General features: G+C 28.3%; 2 protein-coding genes across 3 annotated transcripts; one reads left to right on the top strand and one right to left on the bottom strand.

Annotated features, from left to right (window-relative positions):
- The first annotated feature begins 1,534 nt into the window (after positions 1 to 1,534).
- Positions 1,535 to 4,079, top strand: LOC107642948 (peptidyl-prolyl cis-trans isomerase Pin1). Its single transcript, XM_016346462.3, has 2 exons — positions 1,535 to 2,035; positions 3,667 to 4,079. Exons 1-2 carry the CDS (start codon positions 1,777 to 1,779, stop codon positions 3,789 to 3,791), a joined length of 384 nt encoding a protein of 127 aa, XP_016201948.1. The 5' UTR covers positions 1,535 to 1,776; the 3' UTR covers positions 3,792 to 4,079.
- Positions 4,080 to 10,830: 6,751 nt separating this feature from the next.
- On the bottom strand, positions 10,831 to 16,080 carry LOC107642947 (zinc finger CCCH domain-containing protein 6). Of its 2 annotated transcripts, XM_016346461.3 has the most exons (5): positions 15,595 to 16,080; positions 12,969 to 13,175; positions 12,668 to 12,792; positions 11,782 to 12,578; positions 10,831 to 11,688 (listed from the first exon to the last, which is right to left on the bottom strand). In XM_016346461.3, exons 1-5 carry the CDS (start codon positions 15,658 to 15,660, stop codon positions 11,303 to 11,305), a joined length of 1,581 nt encoding a protein of 526 aa, XP_016201947.1. In that variant the 5' UTR covers positions 15,661 to 16,080; the 3' UTR covers positions 10,831 to 11,302. The 2 variants fall into 2 exon arrangements, with proteins under 2 accessions (XP_016201947.1, XP_016201946.1); XM_016346460.3 differs by having other exon boundaries at positions 10,831 to 12,578; positions 15,595 to 16,067.
- Positions 16,081 to 21,439: the final 5,359 nt, after the last annotated feature.

Genomic DNA, 21,439 nt, shown 5'->3' with positions numbered 1-21,439 from the left:
TTCGGGATTTAGATCCTCTAAATTTTGAATTTCACTTTAAAGAATAAAGTGTGATTTTTTATCTTTTATTTCATAAGTAGGATCAAGAGGAAAATATGAGAAAAAAACAATTCAAGAGTGAAAAATCACACTTTACCCTCTACAATAAAAATAAAAAATTTAGAGAATCCAAATTCATGTTTTTCGTACTAAACCTGGAAAGTAAACCGTACCAAGTGTGGGGAATTGATTTAGTTATGTAAATCGAGGAGTTAATACTTAATTTGACTCCTAAAATTTGTAGTTGTAATTTGTATTAGTCTTTGAACTGATTTTTGTTAACGACGTATTAATTTGATACATTAACTTGTTGGCATTTGGATTTTTCACTCAGGTTCCATGTGATCGAGACCTATTAGAGTTTTTAGAAGTTGCTCCAGAGTTCCAAAATTTTCAAATTGAACTTGTTATTATCATCTTCTTGAAAATGTTGGGAGTCCGTCAAATTTATAAGAGGTCAAGTAGATCTCAATCACGTGAAACCTAAGAGAGGAGTCCAAATCTTAACAAATTAATGTACAAAATCAATATATCATTACTTATTAGAATTAGTTCAAAGACTAATGCAAGTTATTATTGTACATTTTAAAATTTAATTGAGTTAATTATAATTTTAGGGATCAATTCGAATTCAACCTCAAATTTTAGTTGTCAAATTGAATATTAACTCGTAAATCGACAATATTTATAATATATTTGCACAATAATACTAAATGAAATTATCTTTAATATGGCTAATCTTTTTCCTTAATCTCTTAAATATTCAAAACATGGTGAATTTATTTTTTAGAGTGTTATGTATTTTATTCAAAAATGTATTTTCATTCTTTTTTTTTTAGTAAAATGTAAATTATTATTTTTCAAAAATTATTTTTTTTTCTTCTAATCAAACTAACAACAATAGAAAATTAACATTGCCATTCATATTTTCATAATAATATTATTATTTTTATAATTTATAAAAATATCTAATACAAAAAAATAATGCGTGAAATGACATTATCAAAAATTAAAATAATAATATCATTATTAAAAATTCAACTTACTTGCTTTAAATTAAAAATGATTTCACAAAAAAAGTATAAAATACATAAAAATACAGTATAAAACATTTTATAAAATTGTACAATTATATTTATTTATTTTTTTTAATGATCATTCACACTATCAATATATTAAAATAAAATTTTATTAAATATATATTAAAATATAAAATACATACTAAAAATATATACAAATATTTATTTATATATATATATATATATTTTAGTGACTTACAAATACTTATATATAAATATTAATGATTGATTTTAGTGATTAATTTTAGGGGGTAAATAACATTCTTGCTATCTTAATACTTTGAAGAGTTTAGAGGCAGACATATTTTGGTAAAAAAGTTAAAAATCCCTAAATCCATTGGATCAATAGATGTGGACCGCACGATGGAGTTGTAACGAACGTCACAGATGCTCACAATGAACAGGCATGTTCGATTGGGGAACACATTATCTCTTCCTCACTACTTTCCTTTTCGTGAAGCCCGAACCAACCACTCTATAAATAGCTGAAGCTTCCGCACTCGCGATTCTGAATCGGAGCCCTCTCACTCACACATCTCTTCTCACTCTCTCTGGAATTCCGGCGAAGATAGAGTCCGATCGGAAGAGGAAGAAGTCTCCGGTGGTGCCGGCGGAGCAGAAGGAGAAGCATAAGCAGCATCTGAAGAAGACGAAGAAGATGTCGTCGTCTAGCAACAGGCACGGTGGTGATGGAGGTGAGGTTAGGGCATCGCACATACTGGTGAAGCACCAAGGTTCGAGGCGCAAGGCGTCGTGGAAGGATCCAGAAGGCCAGGTCATCAAAAACACCACCAGAGACAGCGCCGTCTCTCAGCTAAAGGCCTTCCGTGACGACATCGTTTCTGGCAAAGCCAAGTTTGAGGACATCGCCTCTCGCTTCTCCGATTGCAGCTCTGCCAAGCGCGGCGGAGATCTCGGTCAGTCCCTCTCTTCTTCGTATAATTCCAAATTTAACCGGGAAAATATCTATTTATTTAGTAGAGGAAATGAAAAGCGTTGTTAACATTTTCTATTATGTTTAGATCTTGCTTGAGTAATTAGGTATCATTATAAATTGTCGTTGTTCACTCTGCAATTTGTTATTTGTAATCATATTAGGGATTAGCTCTAAGATGGATGAATAATTGGATACCATAGGAATGTGTGGTCTCAGACGATGGAATCGTTCCTCTCAAAATAAAGATATAGGCTAGAATGTATGCTTATATCAATAGAGCTTTCACGTCTGCGTATAGAATCGTTCATGTTTTTGCCCCCTTCCATTCCGTTCTTACTATATCATGGGCAGTTGGGTTGGAATCCATGTGATGGTTCGAGAGTGGTTGCAAATATTCTTCGATTCCATCTTCGGCCTTGTGTTAGAAATGTCCCGCGGGACTGAGTTAGTGGTCGAGTCATTTTTGGTAACTGACACAAGTCGCATTAGTCTCAATAAATATGTTACCATTCATAGTGAAGGTTGGAAAATTACATAAGAGATAGGAAATTCCACACGCCGAAGACGCTAAATGGTAGAACCGTGGAGGGGGGGAGGGGGGGAGTTGTCTAGTCTTAGCTTTTTTTTACCTTATCTAAGGTTCTATGAACCGTGGATGCTCCTATTTTGCTCCCTTAATTTTTGTCTTAATACTTGCTCTTGATTTGCGGGGACTTTAGTATCCAGTGGTACCCGAAGCCTTCCCCTGTGAGAATTGAATCTCTTCTGATCTTGAGCGTTTTATTTCGATTACTCTTGTATACAGCGGGCTCTGGCATTCCATTGTATGAATTTTTTGCCATGTGTGGTTAGTGGTTACTACTGAGAAACAAAGTCAGCTCAAAATGTCATGCCATTGGTCTAACTATTTTGAATTTCGTAGCTGATTGTAACTAATTTGAAGTACTGTGCAAGAGGCATGGTTTGCTTGTTTGATTGTTGATGTTTTAACGGAACCTCAGACTTAAACTTCTAAAGTTTTTCGTTCACACCTACACGCATACAGAAGCTCACCTTTGTGTCTCTCTCCAGCAGACTTCCATAAATGGAGAATTCTTTTTTAAACTCTTTTACTTGTGTTGAATTTAGAATAAAATCAGTCTGATTTTCACCTGTCAAAGTAATATGTTCTATCTTCTCTCTACATGGGGAATATCGAACCCCCCTAATGGAACAAAGCTAAGCTGTTAGTGTTCTCTAATCTCTACAAAGTGTGATTATGATATGATTTCTTGTCATTGTACAGAACACAGACTAAAAGAGTTTATATATGACAACAGTGCAGTAGTTCTTTGACTGTTAATTATGACTAACTGTCGATAAAACATATATTGCTAGAATTCAATTTACAAAGCCTGTGGTTGAATGATCTTTAAATTGCGTAAATTTGTCAAGTATGTATTATGCGGTAGTTATTGTTACCTGTTTTCAATTTTTCATGATTACATATCTGATATCCCCATCCCTGACCATCTTCTATTTCCATGTTTTAGACTTGGATCCTTCTGTCAATATTTGCATTTGTATCTAATTTTGCAAATCTGAGAGAATCAATTGATTTCTTGGAAGCAGGTCCTTTTGGCCGTGGCCAGATGCAGAAGCCTTTTGAAGAAGCAACTTACGCTCTGAAAGTTGGTGAGATAAGCGACATAGTGGATACTGATAGTGGAGTTCACATAATCATGAGAACAGGTTGATTACTGCAGGACCATGGAGTAATTTTGTGTTGCTCCTCCTGCTTGGAGAGAACAGATTACATCTTTTTTTAGATTGGTGCGAGTATTGTTCATCTGGATATTTCTTAACCGAATATTTTAGACATGGCATAGCCGTAACCTTGGATGATTGATGCTTTATTGTTTTCTCTATAATTGGAAGTTGTATGCGTAACTTTGAATGGTTGAATGCTGACATATGACATTTGCACTCTCTATTATGTACAAGTATAATATAATATAACAAAAATTCCCATTGCAATTTCAGCATGATTGAATGGATTTGAATGTTAGTTTAAATTATTCTTCGTTTTTTTCTTTTTGCACCAACTTTTTGACGAGTTTATTAGGTTTTTATTTTTATTTCTTCGGAAAATAATAAATTTCACAGTAAGTACAAGTGCTCTTGCCACAAGTAACAAATGAATATGCAATCAAATATGTATTTTCTAATTTCTTAACAAATATAATATATTTATAAAATTTTTAGATTTTGAATGATAATTTTTAAAATAATACTATAAATTCAAGTTTTTTTTTATGAATTAAATTTAACTAAGTTAAACAATAAAATTTAAAATAATGTTAGTTATAATTAATTTTTATTTTATTAGACTAATTTAGTTAAATTTGGTTAACAAAAAAATTTGAATGTATAGTATTATTCTATTTTTTTATTACTTTCTTAATAAGTGTCCTAATTATTCTTAGGTGAAAGAATAAGTGTTTTTAGCCTTATCCGTAACCGTAATCATCACAATTAGTTGCATAGAGTATTTTTGTTAACCTCCGCGCGGGCGCCCGTGCACGTGCACGAAATTAAAACTGCTGAATGCATGGAATATCAACGCTTGCTATTTTGAAGTAACTTAAACCTCTCTGTAAAATATATATTGTTGGTTAAAGATGGAAGTAGCAAAATTGTGCTTAAAGCGTAATACGAAATCCGACTTATTTTGTAATGCGCATTGAGTTGTATTTCGAACTGTGTAGAACGACGGATAATTTTCTTTCAGTAGCGAAAAAAAATCAGTGACATGATTGATGCAATGTTAAGGGGTAGCAACTTTTGTGATTAGTAATCATTAAATAGCTATCAATGATGATTTAATGGTGTGAGATTAATTACATGCTAGCTAAAATTCAATAAGATTACTGGCCCAGACTTTTTCTTGATCAATCTCTTGGCTTGTTTTCTTTCTCATCAAAACCACGCTGACGCTTCCCTTTTCATCCAACGGCTTTCATAAGTGCACCAGAGCTTGATGCCGCCTGGTAAATCCGACTCCTGACGCATGCATGGCAACATTATGAACAATGTTGGCACTGCTACTTTCTCGAGATCTAGATGTGGTTGATGTGCTATCATAAGATCGGTGTTCCAAAGCTTTTTTGGAAAGTTATCAGGTGTACGTACTGAAAATACTGGTATTTCAGTTGTTTTAATCCGTTGATTTTAATTAATATATGTTATATATACTTTTTATAATTCAGATCAACAATTAAAATAACTGGAACACGGTATTTTTGATATACCTAAAACTCTTCCAGCTTTCATTTCATGGAATCCACGGAGACAATAATAACGTTTGCTTTGGATTCTACATCGTTGCACGCAATAGACATTGTGGACTGTGGAGTCTAAGGGCGGAGCTAAAAATTTTTTTGAGAGAGGACAACATAAAAAATATAAATTAAGAAGAAAAAAAAATTAAAAATTAAAAATTAAAAGGAGACCAAACTTAAAAATTAGAGACTTATATATATAAATTATTAATTTTGGGAGCATTGCCGCCTTCCCTCTCACATTGACGTGTGGTGCAAAGCCTGATGTTAGAAGCCACTATCACCAAAATAGATTCGTGTAGAGCTTTCTGTTATGAGTTTTGAACTTTGTTGCATGCTTGTATACATTATTTTCATATTGCTGGGAGCCACTCTATAGTATTTTATCATTTCTTATAATAGGGATATTATAATTATTTTTTTATAAAAAAATATTAATTTACACTGGTTCAAAATTTAGTTTATCAAAATTTTAGTTAAATTAATTTGTCTGATATAATTTTGACAAAAATAATACAATTTAATCAGTTATATGTATTGAATTTTAATTATTAAAAAATATCTTAAAAAAAGACATTTTAAACATCTTTATTTGAGTGATTCTCTTTCATATTTTATATCAACTTTAAACAATAAAAATAAGAGTTTAATTTTGATGCACTAATAGTGTAAAACGTTTTACATTATAATCGTTCTCTTAGATGACCGTTTATGCGATGAATATAAAAAATAATTATTTTTACTAACATGACATTATATAATTGAATACACATATAAAAGAGTTTTACACTAACAGTGTATCAAAATTAAAATCTAAAAATAACTCACATTACTGATATTATAACATGAATAAAATAGATTAAAACTTTTATTTTTCTAAAAATTACCTAAGAAATCTTGAAGCTAGAATAAAATTTTATAAATATGATTTCTAAAATGTAAGTCCATGAGCCAATGTAGATTTTATAAAAGAAATTATATCAATAAAGAATTATTTAAGAGCACAATAATTACTTAAAAGTTACATCTATATATTAATCACTAATCAAAATATACAAGTATTTCTTTTTACAAATACATTTATACTGTATAATATATACTATATATAACGGAAATATGGAAAGAATTAATGCACAACTTTATTTTCTAAAAACCCTTCGTCATGTATAACTTATAAAAAAATATTTTTTATTAGAATATAATATTATTTTCGTCTTTAATATTTATTCTTAACGTTTAAATCGTCCTATTATTGACCTAACGTTTTAAAATCAACTCTATTAAAATTTTACTAACGAGGTTGCACGTGTAGACGATTTTCTCCGCATAGCAGGACAATATTCAATCAATTTTAAAATGTTAGGCACATAAATAGAATAATTTAAACATTAGGATCAACTATGAGACTTATTTCAAATGTTAAAAACACAAAAATATTTTTTATTTTTTAAAAAAGGACAAAAATAGTAAAATATTTTTATAGGACTAATTAATAGTGTTTTTTTTTTGTGACATTAGAAGTAGAATGGGTTCATTAAAAAAAAAAAAAAAGACTAAAATACCTTTTTAGTTCATTTTAAAATAACAAAGTATTCCGTTAGGATTTATTTTAAAAATATTAAAATACCTTTTATAATTAAATTTTTTAACTTTATTAGGGGTGTTCATGGATCGTATCCGCATATTCGCGGTGTTTATCTGAATCCGATCCGAAAATTGCAAATATGGATCCGATCCGCAAGGTTTTCGGATTGGATCCACACACTAATCGGATCGGATTGCGGATTTTGTGTTGGTATCCGCATATCCGCGTATCCGCAAAAATAAAGAAATAAATAAGTACATATACTTTTTATGTTTTATTTCAACTAATAATTATCACATACGTTGTATTATTTTAATTTATTATTTAAGAAAAGTATGTTTAATATTATTTTAAGAGTAAACATATTTAAAAGAATAGAAAAAATAAATTTTATTGAAATTATTTTAATGAAAATAAACTTTTAAAAATATTTTTGTGTTTTGCGAATATATCTGATCCGATCCGATCCGCAAATGTGCGGATCGGATCGGATCCAACTTTAAAAAATGCGGATATTGGATCCAATCCGATCCGATAATTTTAGTACGGATCGGATCGAAATTTGGCCATATCCAATCTGATCTGATTCGCATTCACCCCTAAACTTTATTAATAAAAATAAGATAATTTAATTTTTTTAAAAAGACTAAAATACTCTTTTAGGATTAAAGTTTTTAATTGTAACAGAATAAAATTTTGAATTTGATTTCATAAAAACTAAAATATCCTTTAAATTAATTTTAAAATTATTAAAATATCTTTTTGTAGTCAATTTTAAAAAAGAATAAAATATGCTTTTAGGTTAAGATAACACCTAACTCCTTAAAATTAAAATGTTTCTATACAAGAATATATTAGAAAAGATACTTTAGTCTTTTGTAATATTACTCAAAAAGATATTTTAGTCTTTTTTTAGCTAGTTGATTAAAATATACTTTTAAATTTAATTAATATCTGGGGATGAAAGTATAAAAAGATATAAATTATTGGGTTTAAATATAATTTATTTACTTATTAATGATATGACATTAAATTTTCACATGTTTTTTTTTTTTGGTGACTAAATTTTCACATGTTTAATCTTGAATGATGCTAACAAAGAAGGATAATTTTTACCCTTAATTAGTTAGGATATGAAAAAAACCACCATTAATTAAAAAGGTACTTCAGTTTTTATAAAATCAAATTCAAAATTCTTATCTGTTACAATTAAAAAAATTTTAATCCTAAAAAGGCACTTTAACTATTTTAAAAAAAATTTAAAATATATAATTTTTATTAATACAATTAAACTTTTTAATTATAAGAGGGTATTTTAGTATTTTTAAAATAAATTCTAAAAAGTTACTCTGTTATTTTTAAAATGAACTAAAAAGTCTTTTTAAAAATCAAATTCATTATATTTCTAATACAATCAAATATTATTAGTTAATCCTATAATGAATTTTTAAAAAAATAAAATATCGTTTTTGTATTTAATATGTGGACTAAATTTTAAAATTTTTCCTAACGTTTAATTCGTTATTTGTATATCTAGCATTTGACAAGGTGAACAAAAGCGTTTGTGTGCAACACGTTAGTAAAATATACACAGAGCTAACACAAGATAATGTTGAGTGGATTTTAAAACATTAAGGCTAGTTTGGTAAAGTTAGGGGTGTGCATGGGTCGGGTGAAGTCGGATTTGATGTGACCCAGACTCGATTCGAAATATATATCGGGTCTATTTGTTAGACCCGAATCCGACACTAAACCCAATAAAACTTATACACTTTTGGGCCACGATTATACCGAATAAAAATCGAGTGAAAACCGAGCCGTCAACATTACATTAACTTGATACCTTCTTGTAAGCTAGCATGTGAAAATATCCAAATTTTCAAGACTCTCTAACCATTATTTGACATGGTAAAATTCACTTAGAAAAGTATAACAAGAACTAACTATTCTCTAAAATTAAAGTATAACCATAATCAATACTAATATTGTCTAATAGCACCAAATATTTAAATCAATACAAATAACACAATATTATGCATTAGTCTAAAGTCTTATGCATTTTAAACATAAAATATTAACTTATAGTCTTATATATAATGATTAATAATACAAAATATTAAGTTTTACAATTCTTAAATTCCACGTAAAAATAGCCATCATCTATCACTAATAACACAACATATTAATTGTGTATGATGACCGGGCCACCGGGCCGAGTTCGGGTGACTCGAGCTATGCCCCGGACCCGACTCGAAATAATGACCGGATTTATTTTTTAGACCCTTACCCGGCCCTAAACCCGGTGAAATCACACCAAATTAGTCCCTAAAGTGTTCGGAGTCGGGCCGGGTCTTTGGGCCGGGCAGGGCCATGCACACCCCTAAGTAAAGTTTTTCGAAGAGGTGTTTGTACTTTTTAAAAGCTCAATCTCCTCGTTTTGTGGTTGATAAATAAAAAAAATTATGTGCTTGTTCTTGTAGCTTTTAAAAGATTGAGATACTTTTGAAAGCACCTAAAATAGAGCTTTTCAAAGTTGACTTATATTTTTCAAAATTTGAAAGTCTAATATAACCTCATATGTTAACTAATTTTTAAATTTAATGCTTGCATTTATGTCTATTATAGTATTTTTAAATTTCAAAAGCTATTTTACTAAACGCAATTGATGTTGCTTGTGTTTATTAAAAGCTATTTTTGATTTAATTTACCAAATATAAATGCTACAACTTTTATAAAGTAAAAATTTTACCAAACTAAACTTAAGTATACAAATAGGACGATTTAAATATTAAGGACAACACAAAAATAATATTTTACTCTTTATTTTTTTTAATTAAAGCTTAAATTCATAAAATTTTTTGAAAAGATATTTGCATTTTTTAAAAATATAAACACTTCATTTCGTTTTTGTTAAAATAAAAAAGATAATGTATTTGTGCTTTTAAAAATTGGAGATATTTTTAAAAGCAATTAACAAAAAATTTTTAAACTTTATTTATATTTATTAAAATTTAAAAATTTAATATAATTTTATTAATTAATATTTATTTTTTTATATTCATATCTATTATAATCTTTTTAAATTTTAAAAAATTATTTTATAAAATATAATTATTATTATTATTATTAAAAATTAATTTTAATTTTAATTTAATTTTATCAAACACAAATGCGGTAACTCTTGAAAAACTCTCTTTCAAAAGATATCTATGATAAACTACTAAAAAAGATAAAATTTTATCAAAGCAAACCTAAATTATAAGCTATTTGTCATATTGACTAATTCAATTTTTATTATTTTTAAACATTTAATAGATAAATAAATAAATCATATAATAGGTGTTATTTGCCTATTGGTACACTAGTGTAACATGATGTCACTTTCATCGAATGATGTTTTCATTTACCATCTCCAATAAAACTAGTTAACCGGATTCATTGACTAGTTCAGTTGTTTTTTTTTTTTTTTTTTTGGTCTTTATTCGCTGATAATTTTGAGAGTGAATACCTAAGTTAGTACCTAATAAATTTTAGATTAAATATTTTAACTTTTTAACAATTTCTTATTACTGAAGCTTTTAATATAAATGAATAAATAAATTTTTAATAAATTTTATTATAAATCAGTTATATCTCAAAAAATATTATGATAGGACGAATTTTGATATTAATCCCCTTTAGGTTTAGATGTTAAAATAAAACTCTTATTCTCGTTCATTTTATATCGATAGATTCTTCAATTGATACAAGATTAAGGATTCAAAATCTCCAAAATTCTTATTTATCTGTTAAAATACATATCATTCTTCGGCATCAAATTATTTAGTCTTGTTCAATGCAAGAGATTAGTACTCTTTAAGAATTTTCATCTTTCCCATAATTACTTATAATTTTAATAGTTTTTAATTGTTTAACTACATCTCATTATCAGTTCTGGGTTGGCATTGGCAGATGGCCACCGTTCACGAAACATAGTCAACCGGTTTACCATCATAGCAAATGTAATGCAAAAGCAAAAGAGACCACCAATTTGTCAAACCCAAACCTCTGACCCGGTCAAACAAAAAACTACCAACCCAAGGTCCAAGTTCTCATTGTTCATGTAGGAGAATTCCCCAAAATAAATCTAGAAACCTATCACCAAAGGAAATTTAAAAAAAGAAACTGAAAAGATAAAAATGTCAAAAACTGATAAAGCCTAACTGTAACCCAATTTCCACTCTTCCCCCGTCCCCCTTTTGTCTGTGCAAGTTCACTGTACATGGTGAAACAAGAAAAAGGTTTTTTTTTTTTTTTTTTTTTCCATTTTGTGTTTATTAATCATTTGAAAAGCTGCTTTAGATTATATCCTCCCATTAACTTCTGTACCTAGTTTCATTCTTTTTGCATTTTGTGCCACTAGGTCATTACCAGCTCCCCACTGAGCTGAGATATCATGCTGATAGGGGCAATTTGCACCATTTCGGCAACCCCTTGAGCTGTTAAAGTATATGCAAGGTTTCTGGTTTTTGAATATCACTTCCCTTTGTTTAAGGTTATGTAGCATTTTAAAGTCTTGGAAATTATTATGACGGATACCTATTAGTGATTCTTGACCGTCTTGCTTATCTGCACCATGTTGCCTAATAAGGTTCTTATAATAGTTGGCATCCTTCACTGCAAAAGAAGAACCGGTGCTACTTGTTTGATAAGCCACTGTGGCAGCCGTTGCTCGCACCTGGTTCGCACCTGCATGCAAATTCACAGCAGTTGAATTCAAAGGCACTGTGCTCAATTCACTGGATGAATTCACACAAGGTAATGATGACGTGCGCTTTATACCAGATAACAGAGTTGTATCTTGAGGAGGAGGCTGGGGTTCTAAAGAGGGAAGTGCTCCATTCGTTACATGGTTATTGTTGACAGACCTGTGCTTATTAAATGTAGAAGTGGATGGAGGTGGAGGTGGAGGTGAAGGTGATTGTGTAGTTGGTTGTGGAGGCAGGGTAACTGAGCTAGTTACTAAATTACCAGAGGAAGGCCTAGACAATGGAACTGGGGGAATTGCTGGCTTATTAAGTGTAGATTGAAACATGGAGGCTAAGGAAGTTGCTTGCTTTGGAGCAGAAGAAGGTACTAAACCAACTGTGCTTGTGGGTGTAGTCCCAGAAGCAGCAGATTTCAACCCAGTATTTGAAGAGGTAGTTATGGTGGCGGTTGCAGTTCCCCGTTGGTTAACCAATTTCTCTATCATTATTGGGTCATTAAATATTTTAACAAGTAGATCCATATCAATTGGGTTTCCTTGCTCATTACTCTTCAAAATGGCTGCTGCTACCAGAGCTGAGGCTGCAGCTAAATCTGGTTCCGAACCAGGAGAAATTGCCAGCATGGAGTTTCCACCTGCAGATAAGGGAACAGCAGCAGAGGTGTTGCATTGTGAATTAATAGGTGTTGCAGCTGCTATATATTGCTGCAAGTTTTGTGACAGCAATTTAGTGGGGGTATCTGCGAGTTTTGCGTCTGACACTTCAGGATTAATATCCATCGAATCTTCCTCCTCAATGGGAATGATAGGGATGAGAGGAGTGTGGTTATCATCATAACCTTCCTTGTCTACATCATGAGAAACAGAAGGGCTACACAACCAAATAAAAAAACTGAAATTAGTAAAACAGGAAATCAATTAATACTAGGACTTTGTAACATGTGACAGTTTGTTTATTACCTGGGAGGTATGGCAGAAATGCGAGGATAAACTGCTTCAAGCACTTTCATTTCTCTTAGCTTTTGATCCATTTTCTCCTTACTTTCTTCACCAGCAGCAACGCGCCAATCATGTCTGAAAGCAAACTGAATAGAAAGGAAACAAGTAAAATTGTGATCAAAAGATATTTAAGCAATCAAGACAGAGCTCTTAACATATATTGCAACAGGGTGGAACAGTTGCAAAGCATAATTCGAACTTTCAATAGAGAAATAATAAAGATCCAACATGGTGTGATTAATCAAGAGCTGATGAGTATTACCAGAGGAGGGCGCTCCCATTTAATTGGAGAGATGCGAGAGAGTTCAACCTTTGGCTGGTTTAAGAAGTGATTGTCTTCAAATCCAGGAGGTAAGTCCATATGTTCATTAGTACTTGAAGGCAACATTGAAGATGTCTTTGCTTGAAGATGATCTTGAGATTTCAGTCCAACTTTTGAAGGACAGTCGTCAGACAGAAACAATTTGATCTGTCAGGTAAACACTAGTGTCAGAGTCCAAGAGGAGAAACAGACTTCACAAATAAGCTGAAATGGATTTATCAGTCATCCAATATATTCCTTAAAGTCAACCAACAAGAAAACAGAGAAATAACAAGAATGCTTTAGTGGCCTACATCATCTTAAACTACAATGAGTTCAGGATTTTTATGCTATTTTTTATTCTTCTGAAAGATGATGTTAAACACCAGCAGCTACATTTTGAACAAACGTGTTTTCTATTCATTTAAAAAGAAAAATGCATGTCCTAGCAAGTTTCATTCTTTGCTTGTTATGCCAATAGCATCAGAAGCTTAAAATTTCATATGCCAATCTTCTATAACTTTTGTTCCGAAATACTTGCAACAGTTTACTTGATTTCTTCCTGAACAATCTCAATATGTTCCATGTGAGAGGCTCATTTGTTTGCTAATTTAGTATGAGGTTATAGAATTTACTTAACCAAGACCACACAGTCATAAACTTCACCACCAAATTTGTAATATTACTCTTATATCAATCATATAAATTTAGCTTAATTGAAATCAGCAGTTTTGCCGAAACAATGCTTTTTCTTTCTCATTAAGGATAATTAGGCTTGCTATATCTCCCTATATTTTAGAAATCATCATTAATGAACCATGCAAGCTGAAAACTATTTATCAGGAGCACCACCAGTTGAGACAAGATAATCATACAAAACAAGTAGACAATTAGTTCAACAAGAAGTTCAGGAATCACATAGTTTTTTGCATGCCGAGATTCACTAGCATAATGGTTGAGAAAAAAGCTTTTGTTATGATGCAACTTCACAAACATGTCCTAGCAGTGTTCCTATTTGAAAAGCATGGAATCTATTTACAACACTTATTTGTTCTTCATATTTCGTATATCGTTTGTCCTTTTTGTCAATCTCTTTCTGTTGTTTGTGGCCTAATGATATAGAGATCACTTTAAATATCATTTTTTAAAAAGAATTTTGTTAACAAAATCTTGTTAATATTATTAGAGAAATTTTTAGCAAAAAATTATTAAATTAAAATTTTTAATGTATTTGTTATATATTTATTTTTTTAAAATAAATTATTGCAAATTAGAACTTTATTTTATTTTTCACATGTCAACCTTTAATTGGTGAGATAAAAAAACTCAGGGAAACAAACAATACAGTCTGGAATAAATTTGGTAATTTTTAGAAAAATCTGTAAAAAATAAATGAATTACAAAAGCAAATTGTCAATTATTTATTATTACCGAAAATATTTAATGAATCCTCAATCTCATTTTCACTTATGTGGTAATGCAAGAGTTATTTTATAGGTAATCTTAATGGATTGGCAACCAATGCATAAAAAGCTGGATTGATTTCAATTCATTAGGCGAATCTACGTTACAGTCCTATGTTCCAGTCTCTATCCTTTGTACAATATCCGAGCACTTTCCAAATTAACTTCAGAAATACTCATTATTCTAAAACTGTAATAAGCTTATGTCATATTAATATATCAATGATGGTGCCCACCTACAATTATACGATTTTTAGATATTAACTTTATATTATATATAAATTTTTAGATATAATTTTTTATCATAAAAATAACTGGTGAATTTTCATAGTCAATTAGTGATTTATATAATCATATGAACATGCATATTTCCTTTTCCTTCTTTTATTATTTATTTATTTTGTTGCCATCCTCTTTTCTCATATGAATGTAACATTGTATACGCTTCTTATCTATCAATTATTATTCATATTTATTAATTAATTTCTTAATTCATAATCATTAAAAAAGCATCGCATAAAGATCTTCGGTGAGAAACTCGCATGCCCCACCAGCTCTGGCACTTGATACGATTCAATGTATCAAAGGTTTAGCAGATTACAAAATTGCCCACCGACACACCAATTCTTGAGATCCATCTTGTTCTTATATTATTATTATTGCACAATTTTCAAATTTCGACCATTAAGATAATAATATTCTACGTTGATTGATGATTATTGGTATAAGTCTTATTTAGTTTGAAAAATTAAATAAACCTAACAACAATATGAATATACTCATTATCTTTTATTTTTTTTTTCAATTTTACAAAGTTCATTGTACCAAATTCACATATTTTCTTATATCAACTAATTTTCCAGATTTTATTTTTCTTATATATGAACTAAATTTCCAGATTTTATTTTATCAATTAAACTTACAGACTTGAAATACGAAAATAAAATTAAAATTTAAGAGAGAATAAATAAACAAGGATTTGAGAGAGATCGAATTGGCGTAGAACCCTGAAGGAAAAGGATCAATAAGCGACCAGAGAGAGAGGGAACACAAAAAAGAACAAATCGAAAGCATAAAAACTTTCTTAAAAGAGTGATTAATGAAGGAATGCTATGGGGTTATACCTGACACAAATTAGACGCAGGAGCCCACGAAACCCTGTTCGATTTCGATTTCCTTGCCCGCTTCATATTTAATCTCAGAGATTTTTGCAGCTCTTTAACTCTCACAAACCAAAATTCGAGAACGAAAAAACAGATCGAATCGGAGAAAAGGTGTTCGAGAAAAATTCCTAAATCAGATGAAGCAAATCTGAAGAACAAAAAAGGACCGAGAATAAAAACACTAGTTAAAAAACAAAAAAAAAAAAGAGCGATTTTCTCCTTTGATATTTTTTTTTCTGTTTATGATGTGATTGTTGTGGTTCTCGTTTTCTCTCTCTGCGCTAAGCACAGTTGATAAAGAAATAGGAGAGGGAAGGGGAAGGGGGAGGGGAAGGGGAAGGGGAAGGGGTGGTCTGGGGAAGGAAACTGAAAACCCTAGAAGCATGCGACATTTAGGCTCGGTTTTGTTTATATTCTGTTACGTCTTACGTGACGTTTGGTCACCGTGTGAATTATTTATTTCTACATAAAAATATAAAATCTTTTTTCAAAAAATCACCTACCTGTAATTTGGTTTAATTTATCATTCCAAATCAAAATTTAGTCAAAACTCAAAACAAACAAACTGATTTTGATTAGTTAAATGACTTAAATCTAAAGTTCTAAAAATTAATTTGGGTTGATCTAATTACTGTTGATTATAACCATAAAATTTTAATTTAAAATTTAAATCAGTGATAAATTAATCCTGTAGAATTAAAAAATAAAAAAGTTTAGAAAGAATATTTTTATTAAAATTTGGTCAGTATTTAATCACTAAAAAAAATTAAATAATTTTATATTATAAGATAAAATTTTACATCATTACAAATACCAATAATAACTAATTGATAGCTACAAATCACGAAATTTAAGAAACCTTAACACCCACTCTTAAAAAATAGTAAATAGATAAATACTGAAAAAAATCTAAAGTTCTAAACTACTCAATATTTATTTATTACATAACGCGATTTGTTAAGTGTTAAACTATATAACTCTGTTTAAACAAAGTGTGAAACAACAGGTATATAAATAAGTAATAGTTAAAGGTTTATATATATAAATTAGTATTTGATTTTATTATATATATGGTTATTCTTTTATATGTTTCGAAAATTTTTAAATTAAGATTATATTTGCTTTATTTTATTTCGTGCATATTTAAGTCGGTGTACTTAATCCCCGTAGTACATGCACCTAAAATAGTTGTTTTAATTATTTTTAAAATTGAAATGGAATTTCGGAGTGGTTGATCCAGTCAGTTTCTGTTTTAATTTATGATTTTAAATGTAGATTTTCCTCGTATAATTTGGTAGAATCAAAATATTAAACTACCCTTTAACTTTAATCCATGATAACAATAAAAAAATTTTATGATTCATAAATTCATCTCAACAAAATATATCAATTCAGTTATAATTTTAGTCCTTATTATTATTATCTTATCTTTATTTATCTTTATCATATCTTTATTTATTTTTATCTTTTATAAGTCAATACTCTATGTATATTTAATTTTACTTTTATAATTTACAATTCCAATCAATCAACAATCAATAAAATTTCTTCATCTTTTATTTTCTTTTCTTATTTTTTCACAATTTTATTATCCTTACATACTCTTTATGTATTCTTTTCGTTTTATTACAAAACAATATATACGCTATAAAAAATAAAATATATTTTTTAAAAAAAATTTGATAAAATTTTAAAAAAAATTTTAAATTTTATTTTATTTTAATTTTATTCTAAAATTTTTAGATTTATATAAAATTTATTCTTAATAAAAAAAATTTTAAAAATTATAAAATTAATTCGATAATAATTTTATAAAAACAATCTTTCCAATGACTTTTTTTTTAATTTATAAAATTAATTTAGCAATAATTTCACAAAAATAATCTTAAACATAAATAAATCAAACAGAATTACCATACATTATTGTTAAAAATTTAGTCATTAAAAATATATTTGATACAAATAAAAAAATTTTAAAATAAAAATAAAATAAAATTAATTTCTTTTAAATTTTTAACAAATTTTAGAGATAAAAAATATAATTATTCCTATAAAAGATAACATGATAAAATATTAAAAATTAATTTTAGTTTTTGTATTAACGAGCTAAATTTTATATATTTAATTTATTTATTGGAAACTTATTAAAGTAACTAAAAATACGAGTTTTATTAGACATAAATTCAGATCTGTAAGAATTCAATATATAAATGATAATTTGCTTAAAAAAATAATTTCTTTTGATTTTTAATAACTTAAATGCAGTAATTTTTATATATTCAAACTTTTTTATGTATATGTATTTGACGAAAATAATATTTAGTTATTGAATTTTTTAACAAAATATAAATCTTAATGAGTTTTTAAATTTAAAAATAAATATTGTTTAATTGCAATTTTTATTTTTTATATTTAAAAATTCTAAAGGAAAGGGACAAAGGGTTGTGCGTAAAAAATGGAAAACGTAAATAGAGTGGGCCCATGTAGTCGTGGCAGCGAATATAAGTGAGTGTGTGACAGCACGGCCGTTGATACAACAAGTTATTTTTGTGTTGGCTTTTCCCTTTGAAAATTGAAATTATTCCTATTTTTTATTTTGATCTTTTAAAAGCTGTGCCTGTGCCTACCACCTATGACTAATACGGTATTCAACAATGGCACTCATCCATGGCTAATTGCTTTACTTTTCCCTTTTCTCTTTGCCTAAGTAACACATCCTTTTATAGTTTAATATCTTGTTATTATTTTTTAAAAAAATGTATATTGATAGTTTTAATGTTTTATGATATTTAATGGATAATAATGGATGAAGACTTCATTTCAGAAGAATTCAGTGAAACGACAGGATTAATACTATTAATATATTTTTTAAAAAAAATAATAACAAAAATTGACAAACGTTTTTTTTTTATTTATTTGTATTTGTTTTTGGTGAGGATGTTTTTGTTTCCCAGGGCTCAATGAATTTCAGCCCAATTGTATCCAAGCTCAGCCCAATTCCATGTTTTTATAGCACTTACATTCCATGATTTTTTATTGACAAAAAAAATTTTTGCAGCCGAGGCCTTGGTTCAACCGCGGCATCACCTGCCTCGTTGGGAGCTACACCCGGGTTCAAATCCTCAGTGAGGAATATAGAACTCATATTAATAGTGTATCCATATAATATGTGAGTGTATTGTGTGAGTGTATAATACATGGGTGTAATATTTAGGATTGGAGTTGTCCAATCCACTTCACTATATAATTTAGTATTACGAAAGTGCAATTATATATATATTCTCCAAAAAAAGAATATAACTTATAAATATATATTTATTAATATATGTAATTTACTGTAAATGTGTGTTTGGGGAAATATATATTACCGTCATTACTCATTTTTTGGTTTCCTACGGTATCCCCCAACCCGGCAGGTCAAGGACTAATCCGTCGCGGTACTGAGCTCTATTTAAGGGTTTGTCGCTGGCCAATGGGTACCGTCGTTACTCATTACTTTGTATATATGTAATATCTAGATGTGGAAAACATGAAAAAAGAAATAAAAAAGCACAATGTGAACTTGTATTCAAGAAAGGTAAGAATATAGGAGATAAGAGAGATAAAGTGAGGAGTTTAAAACATTACTTTGTCTTTGATCCGTCAATTTTTCTTTTCGATATTTATTGAATTTTTATTTCACTCCCTTTTTCTTTTTTTATTAAATTATTTAATTTTCATGTTTAAACAATTTTCATCTTTTGTTTAATACATATTTAACAATTGCCTACCATACTTAATTAATGTGATTTCACTAATACAGAAAAATAATTTTGAGGTTACATAGAAAAGTTAAAAAACCAACAAAACTACAAACACAACCGATTTTTTTTTCAACTTATTCTGTATTCAAGTTTCCTTATTTTCTTTGTCCAATTGAAAAACTTGCCTTATACTCACCGACACGAAAAATCACGTGTAGAGAGAGAGAGAGAGAGAGAGAGAGAGAGAGAGAGAGATACTTTATACTCATCTATGTTCTGTCATTAGCCAACAAATTCATATCTCACAATGTATTATAACAAATAATAAAAAAATGGATGAACCTTTAAATACATGAATGAAAAAAATTTGCCTCCGTGAAATGAATGATTCAACGACACCTACCAACAATATGGGATTTGAGGAGGGAGGGGGTGTCATTGATTTTTACTTCACTTATTCCACTTTTTATTTTTAGTGTTTGAATTTTGGTGGTATTATTTAATAGTATAAGGAGTTGGTGTATTTTTTTTTTTGGATGTCACAAATTAAAAGGTTAAATTTATAATTTATAATTTTTTTTATGTCACACATCTAAGAGTTACATTTATAGTTTTTATTTTCTTTAAAAAAATATAAATATGAGGATCAGATATACATTTTAGTGTTTAAAAAAATTTAAAATATACTAATCGAACTCTTCTATTTGTTTGAGAGCGAAAAAATATTTATCTTACCACAAATTAATTCCGTACTATAAAAATTTGATCCCTCTGATTTTTTAAATCTGAAAACCTAATTTGTTATTTAAAATAAAATAAAATAAATTTAAATTTATATAAAAAAACACATCAATTTACTATGATACTGAATTACATATTTTTTTTTTTTTTTAATTAGCCCACTTATTCATATCCAGATGATGTCCTTTCGAGGCGGGGCGCTCTCTCGCTCTTTTTAAATTAGTCTCTCATTATTTATTATTTATTAATTAGTATTTTTGTCTATAATAATATTACAAGAATACAAATCTTTAAAATTATATTGACTTTGTTCTAACATTATAGATTATGGTAGAAAATATTTATAAAATTAAACTTTTTTTATAAAAAGGTTGTAAAGGACAAAGATATTTGTCGTCTAAGAAGACTAATATTTTTGTAGATAAAAAAAAATCAAACAATAAGCTTTTTAGTTATTATTTTCACATGAAAGAGTTTAATTTTTTACTAATAATTAATTTTAATATTCATTATTTAAAACTTAAAAGAATTTAATGTATATACTTTTACATTTTGAGTAGGTATTAAGTCTGTTGCACAAATAAAAATAATCAACTTTTATATTTGTTATTTAAAAATAATATTTTTTCTCTCTATATAAATAATTAGATATTAGTATTAAAAAATTTATATTAATAGTTATAAAATAAACTCAAAATTAATTTTTTTAAAATAATCGAATCTTGATTCTAATTATTAATTACAATATCAGTATTCTCTTAAAATTATATGTAATAACTATTTGAAGAAAAAGAAGTAAAAATATAAATTAAAAAGATAAACAATGAAAAGTTAAAATTAAATAAAAAAGTATATATATATATATATATATATATATATATATATATATATAATATTTGTTGTGAATAATATATATTACTTGATTTTTTAATTATATTATTTTATTAATTTTTATTTTTCTAGAATTGAAAGATAGAGAGAGATAGAACATGAGAGAGAAAAGAGAAAGAAAGAAGAAGAGTAGATGGAGTTTGTTAATTTTGAAAAAAAAATATTTTATTTTAATTGTATTAAAAGAATATCTTGTGACATATTTTGGTTTATCAAATTAGTAATATAAAATATAAATTATAAGTTATGTATAGAGTAGAAATAGCAAAGAAAAATAAAGACGGAGAGAGATGTAGATAAAAAAATGGAGAGATAATTTATTAATTTTAGAAGAAAATATTTCATTTGAATTATAATGAGAGAATACATATTATGTAATATATTTTGGTTGTTAAATTAATAAAATAATATAGTTATATCTCAATTTTAAT

The sequence above is a fragment of the Arachis ipaensis genome, chromosome B5 (genome assembly GCF_059453495.1).
Source record: "Arachis ipaensis isolate K30076 ecotype BB chromosome B5, ASM5945349v1, whole genome shotgun sequence".
NCBI lineage: Eukaryota > Viridiplantae > Streptophyta > Magnoliopsida > Fabales > Fabaceae > Arachis > Arachis ipaensis.
Note: the sequence above shows the minus strand (reverse complement) of the source record. Positions and strands in the feature narration are given on the sequence as shown.